At 38.6% G+C, this 7,543-nt stretch overlaps 1 protein-coding gene across 1 annotated transcript in view; it reads right to left on the bottom strand.

The window, feature by feature from the left end:
* Window positions 1-1,108: 1,108 nt before the first annotated feature.
* LOC144784226 (vomeronasal type-2 receptor 26-like) overlaps window positions 1,109-7,543 on the bottom strand; it is a 195,774-nt gene continuing 189,339 nt past the window's right edge. Inside the window, exon 6 of the mRNA XM_078662876.1 lies at window positions 1,109-2,025. Coding sequence (XP_078519002.1) covers window positions 1,109-2,025 — 917 coding nt within the window. The remainder of the gene's footprint in view (window positions 2,026-7,543) is intronic.

Genomic DNA, 7,543 nt, shown 5'->3' with positions numbered 1-7,543 from the left:
AACCCCTGCGCCATCGATAAGTCAGAGTTGGTTAGACTGAAATCTATATATTGGAGCCATGCCCTTGAGAGACAGATACTAAGTGGACTCTTCTACTTTCTGCCCAGTTTGTGCTCAAACTTCTGAAACTGTGGAACAGGTTTTCTTTTTTTTGCCCTCAGTATCAAAAAGTTCTGAGAGTCTTAAAAACAGACATTACTGGCCCTATTGTTTTTGCAGGAAGCAGCTTTTGCACAGTATCTGGATTAAGAGAGTCACACATTAACTCTTATTGGGTGGGTTAGACGAACATTTAACCTGTATGATCATGAGTCTTAAGTCAAGTAAAGGGTCTTCTTTTGAACATGTTCTTGAACCTCTTTATTCAAGACTGTGCCAGAGTAAATTAAGTTCTTATTACTAGTACACTTGTATTTTTAACATTTATACATTTTTGTCGCCTGGACATTGTATTTTTAATGATTGTATTTAGTGATTTATTCTAATTGTATTTTACACTGAATTTATCTATGTTATATATTGTCTGTTTCTAACGTTTTTTATTTTTTACAACCACTAAGATTTCTTAGTTACTCCTGGTGAGCGTAGCAGGCCCACTAATGAGGTTTTTGCTGACTAATGAGTGTTATTTAATCCATGTGAGTGTATCTAGACAACAGCTTGAATTTGACCACGTGTGGATATTTATTAATTTTTCTCTTGTTTATGAGTTTTATGTGAACTTTTATGGCTATTATTAATCAAAACAAAGTTTAACTGAATATCTTGGCTGCCAAGAGTCTGGTGACATTCACTGCAACAGAGGTCACCTTTTGCAAGTAGTTTAAGCAACTTAGATAAAGGGCATGTTCAATGGGATCCTCAGGGATTATGTTTGAGCCACCATTATGTTCATATGGCCTATTGTAAAACTGATTGATTGAGCCCACTCCATGGTCCTTCGCAGCGTTCTACATTGTTTATTCAGTTCTATACTATGAAAGTATTTTAATATTTTGAAGATCAGAACTTGGACACTCTACCAAAGTCACCGTTCTAAATGAGTTTTGAATTGAGTTCTATCACATTAAACATCACATATGTCTGAGGTGCAGTTCATGCTAAACTGTTACAAGTCTGCGGTGGTCACTTGTCTCCCCATTAGATATTCCTTGGTGTTGAGCTCAGGTCTCAGAATAATGATGTAGACTTTGGGGATGAAGATACAGCCCAGCAATCCAGCGCTGGAGGTCAAGATGGCAAAGATCTCCACGGCCACCATGTACCTGCCCTTGGTGCTCAGGTATGCCGGGATGAAGGAGATCCATACACTGACAAACACCAGCATGCTGAAGGTGATAAACTGGGCCTCGTTGAAAGTAGCCGGCAACTTTCTAGCTATGGAGGCGACAACAAAACTCAGAAGAGCCAAGAACCCCATATAAGCAACCACAGCAAAGAACGCAGCCACAGAACCTTCGTTGCACTCTAAGATAATCGTTCCAGTCTCTGATTTAGTGTCGATGTCTGGGAAAGGGGCAGAGCCGAGGAGCCACACAGTACAGATCACCACCTCTCCCAGGGAACAAAGAAGCACAAAGAATCTGGAAACTTGGGGACCCACCCACATCCTCAGCTTGCTGCCCGGCTTTGTAGCATTGAAAGCGATAATAACTGTGATGGTTTTTGCTAGAATACAAGAAACAGCAATAGTGAAAATGATCCCAAAGGCAGTTTGCCGGAGAAGACATGTCATCCTTAAAGGGTGTCCAATAAATAAAAGAGAGCACAGGAAAGACAGCACAAGGGAGAGCAGGAGGATGTAGCTAAGGTCCCGGTTATTAGCTTTAATCAGAGGTGTACTATGAGATTTAATAAAAATTCCCAGCACTCCAGTAGTCAGTATTGAGAGGAAGCATGCGATGGAGAACAAGGCCATTCCCAATGGATCTTCATAAGACAGGAAGTCTACAGTGCGTGGGATGCAGGCATCTCTCTTCTCATTGGACCACTGGTCATCAGGACACGTTATGCAGTCTTTCATATCTACATGAACAGAACATAGTTCACTGTTATAAAACATTCTTCAACAAAAGGACATAAAAATCATATTGAGCAGTTTTACAAGTTAACCTTCCCAAGTACCACAAATAACATTTTGGAACTGATTAACAAAGGTAAAGTTAGACCAAAAGTCTATCTTTAGACCTCAACACCTTTACTACTTTTTGGTATTCCCAAAGGTAAGTTACTACTTGTAAGTTTACTCCACGTTACATTTGTAGTCATAAATATGCCAATTCCACAGGCAGAACAGCATATTCTGCCCAACCTAAAACGACATTAGGATTGGGCAAAACTCTTTCATGGTGTGGAATTCAGTGGAGTTATAAAAAGTACTGGGGAAAATCTGCAGAATCCTGCAACAGACGGAACATGCTCCTTTTGCTATTTGTGCTGATTTCTCTACACCAGCAGCACGTTCCATGCAAACGGCACCATGTGGTGCAGAAAGACACAGCCTTTTTGTTTTGCCTGCTCCTGTATCTCTCTCCCTGCTATGCAGCAAGGGTAGAGGAGCACAGTTTCTAAAAACTTGATGCTAACATTTGTCACAGGCAAAGTACATATTCAAAAAGACAAACTATAGGTATCTTTTATACTAAAGACAACACAACAACTTTCTTCTTTTGAAAAGTTGATATCCTTATTCTTTCTATTATTCATGATTCTTCGTAACAGTACATATAAAAAAAAGATACAGCTACAGCCTACGTGTTTCGTCCCAAACCCATTGGACTTCTTCAGGGCTGTAAAAAAATTATACACTTAAGACATGACTTTAGTGAAACAAACACAAACAATACATTGACAATTCCTAAAAGTCAAAAAGTCTTTTATAACACAAAAACAGACAAAACATCAATAATTCATAAAAGATAGATAATAATTGCTTCCATTAAAATATTCCTAAACAGGACATAGAAAACTGTACGTACATATTTAAACCAATATTGGCCATGAGGATTGGTGAAACAGGTATAGTTTCTAAACACTTAATTCATTATAATCATTATTGCACTGACTCAGATTTATTGTCAAACCTTTCTCATATTCCTGTATATGTCTACATTTCTCTTATGCTGAATTTTGTCTTTCTGTTTCGTCCCAATTTTCTTATCCGGAAAGACAACATTGCAACTTTGAAGTTATCGTTATTTGAAAATTGGCAGTATGAATATGTCAGAAGATAGTCACCATATTTCCTGATAAGAAAATTGGAACATAACATAAAGACAAAGGACCAAGAGCACTCTCGGGTTCCACATATGATTTTATTATGATCAGAAGACGCGTTTCGACACATTCGCCTTTTTTCAATTCTGGAAATAAAAAAACAGGTTTGAGTTTGGATCTCATTAAATAGCAGAGTTCACCTGCCATTTGGGTAGTAATTCATGTCTATTGAAAATGGACAACATTTCTACTTCACTAGTTGACTTACATGTTCGCCATCACGGTGTGTATAATAAAGCACTGGTTGATCCCTTGAGCGCTTTTGCAGCCACAAACTGATGATTCCCAGTAAATGCTGCAAAGCGCAAATTGAAGAAATAACACACTGTGAACTAGCCAGCACTCTGCCATCATGTATGAACAGCATTGTCCTTGACTGCAGACCTTGTCCCGCCGGTTTTCTTGGCAAATTCCTGAAAGCACCAGTTTAGTAACCAGTACTTGACATTTTGTAATGTCCCAACTCCGGTTGGCAGGTTTTCCAGTACTTTGCGGCAGTTCTGATGGTTACATTAATTTCCAAACAAGTGCCACAAATCACCATCAAACTCCTGAGGGGATGGGTGCTTCCTTACGTAAGCATGGCCTCAGGTCCAATAATTTTCCAACAAATGTCCAAAAGGACCTACTTTTTTGTTTTCAGAATCGAAAAAGGTACATGTGTCGAAACGTGTCTTCTGGTCATAATCAAATTATATGTGGAACCCGAGAGTGCTTTGGAAATATATATATATATATATATATATATATATATTCACTGAAAAAACCATAGGTTATAGACCATATATAGTTAGGAATTAGCATTTAAAAAACCTTATTTTACTCACACAAAACCATTGAAATTCCATATATAGTTAGTTGCACTAACTATATATCGCGCACCCGCAATCCACTGCTGATCATGTCACATATTACATCATTCATGACATGGTCAGTGACATCACTGATGACATCACTGATGACATCTCAAATGACATCACTGATGACATCACTGATGACAACATCCAGTGACTGTATTTTTCTGTAAAGTTAAAATATGTCTTGAGTGGATGTATAAGTGTCTGGATGAAGGATTTAGTAGGTGCATGACTGACTGTATGAGTGAGTGATTAAATGTGTCTCACTGAATGCATGGGTTAGTGACTAAACTGTCTTAATTTGTGCATCATTATGTCTGTTGTTCTGTAAACTGCTGCATGTGTTGATCATTAGCTATACGAGAGGCTATATGTGTTATTAATTGGTTGCCCAAGTATTTCTATGGGAGATTCAGTTTGTGTGGGGGTGGCTGGAAGGTGTGAGACTCTATGCATAGATGTGTGAGCAGTTTATTCACTAGGTGTATGAGTTCAAGAGTGCATGTGGAAACAGCTACATGGGCAGTTGACTGTGTGCATGAGTGTATTGATGAGTGAATGGATATCTCAATGCTACATGTCATAGTAAGTACATATGTAAAACACAGTACATGTGAGAGTTGGCATATATAAATAACTGTGCATGAGAGCCACTGAATGAGTGAGTGGTTGTATCGATCATTGTGAACTTGTATCAGGGATTGTATAAGAGAGTAAATATGTGTTAGTATATGTTTCAATAAGTAAGGTGTGTTTAACTGTATAGTTGAAGAAATGGAGGTGAGATTGTTTCTTTGCATGACTGACTGGGTGTGTGAGTAACTCCATGGATGAGTGGCAGTGTGTGAGTGTCTGTATACACTGAGTGTATCTAAGGTTATATTAGAGTCTGAAGAGGTTTATCGTATTAGCACAAGAATGATGTCAAATGAGATGTCATCAGTGATGTCATCAGTGATGTCATTTGAGATGTCATCAGTGATGTCATCAGTGATGTCACTGACCATGTCATGATTGATGTAATATGTGACATGATCAGCAGTGGATTGCGGGTGCGCGATATATAGTTAGTGCAACTAACTATATATGGAATTTCAATGGTTTTGTGTGAGTAAAATAAGGTTTTTTAAATGCTAATTCCTAACTATATATGGTCTATAACCTATGGTTTTTTCAGTGAATTTTCAAGGTTTTGTAAATGCTAATTCCTAACTATATATGGTCTAAAAACCTATGTTTTTTTAAGTGACTGTTCAAGGTTTTGTAAATGCTAATTCCTAACTATATATGGTCCATAACCTATGGTTTTTTCTGTGAATTTCATTGGTTTTTTAACAGCTAATATCTGTAGCTGTAAAATGTATTCTTCTTTAAATCCAAAAATATATTTTATATGTTTATGAATAATTTTTTTTTTAAATATTTTTTTTTCTTCGTTCCCGCTTCGCAAATCGGGAAGCTTCCCGTTAGCTGACCTTGATGCCGCGAAATAGACCGCGAGCCGGTAAACGTTTCTTTACCGCAAGTGCCGCGTTACAAAACAACATCGTGACGCCTCCCGTCCGCATGACGTTTCACGTTGTCGCGTGATACGTCATATGACGTACTACGTTAGCGAACTGGTACGCGAAGCGAGTCGCAAAGCGCAGGTTTCTGGAAGCAAACCGGGAGGCCCTGCAAAGCGCTTAACGTAAACACAGCAAGTCATGTGACTTGGTAATAACACTTTTCATTGGTTCATTTCACTTTTGGTTTCCTAATGATGTAAGACTAGGTCATATAATCTAAAATGAACACTTTTGATTGGTTGAGAACTCTTGTTTTTCCCAAATGATGAAAATCCCTCCTTCTTTCCTCACTCTGACTTTCATCATTGTGAGAGAAAGACCCTTTGTGATCACTGAGCAATGGCTTCTTTAGTAGCTTCAGCTGGTGCTTCCCCACCACCTCCACCACATCCAAGGAAGAGTGGACCACCTGCTCAAGTTATAATTCAACAAGAAGAAGAAGAAGAGGAACAGGAGGACGAGCACGAAGAGAGGCAGTTTTTGCCTGAGCAGCCCAGGACGTCTCACCGGAAAGAAAACTTCATTTGGCAATTTTTTAAAATTCCCAAAGGTCAGAAAAAAGTAAATGCAAGATACGTAACTTGCCTTATATGTCAAGATAGACTGTCCAGAGGGACCGACAAAAAATACAGTTTCGGAAACTACACAATGCATCGCCATATGACTAGGTGGCATCCTAACAACTACAGTGCTGCACAGTTTCGGAACGACCTAGATAATCTCCCTATTATGGCCAGAAGATCTGTTGTACCGGAAGTAACGGGACCAGAGGGCAGGGAGATGGTGCCAAATATACAAATGAGATTTGGTGAAGTAAAACACACCTGCGTATTTTGCGATGGATTCATTTCCTACGGAGAAAGAAGCATCACTCTGATCAACAGAGCTATTGACTATCATATACAAGTTTGTCCGAAACGCCCAAAATAATAAATACTTCTTTTTTTTGTTTTGTTGCTCCTGTTGAGCCCTTTACAATGAATCGTTTTCATTGCCCCCTCCAAGAAAAACCCAAAAAAATATAAAACTGTTCCGAAAAATTCAAAAACAGTAAAAAAATGTTCAGAAAAATAAAAAAAAAAGTTCTTTTCAGAACTACCTCCCCGTTATTAAAAAATTGGTACAATATTTGGAACTGTGCCAACCTCTATTTCTCTTAGTTCGCTTCCTAGTTCGCTCGCCGGTACGAGAACTGGAAGCGAACCAAAAACAGTAAGTATAAGGGAGGGAAACACACACTTATGTTAAAATAAAGACAGCTATAGGGGAGTAAACTAGAGATACTATTACCCGTAATCCACTGCTGATGATGTCACATGTTACATCATTCATGACATGCTCAGTGACATCATCAGCAGAGGATTGCGGGTTTTTTGACAACATGCCTTATCCACGGTTTAATAACGCTGCCTTTTGCTTTATATAAGTTTTCAAATTGTATGAAATATATACCAATAGGTCGTTATGAACCTTTAGGTAGTGCTTTTCTTCATGAGGTCTGGTCGCTTCCATACACATACAGATGTTTCAAAGATGATCAAGAAGTTTATCTGAATGGAGAGGAATGCACTGAGACGCCAGATCATTCACTAATGTGTAGGCACATACAGTTACACGGTTCATGCAACAAACACCGACCAAATATGGCTTGCGTGTTGCAAGGCACGCCAGTTCCTGCTATCATCCCCACGTTCAAGTTGTTGGAAAATGGTAGTTATTTGATGCTCAATAATGAAGATTGTTCTGAGTTAATTAAAAGTATTCCTTTTATCGTAACAGTAAGTGAACGGGTTATTTGCTGCAGAAATGTTCTATTTCCTCCCACACATGAACATAGGGAGT

This window comes from Lissotriton helveticus, chromosome 10 (genome assembly GCF_964261635.1).
Source record: "Lissotriton helveticus chromosome 10, aLisHel1.1, whole genome shotgun sequence".
In the NCBI taxonomy this organism is placed as follows: Eukaryota; Metazoa; Chordata; class Amphibia; order Caudata; family Salamandridae; genus Lissotriton; species Lissotriton helveticus.
The sequence above is the reverse complement of the archived record's forward strand: the minus strand, read 5'-3'. Positions and strand labels throughout refer to the sequence as shown.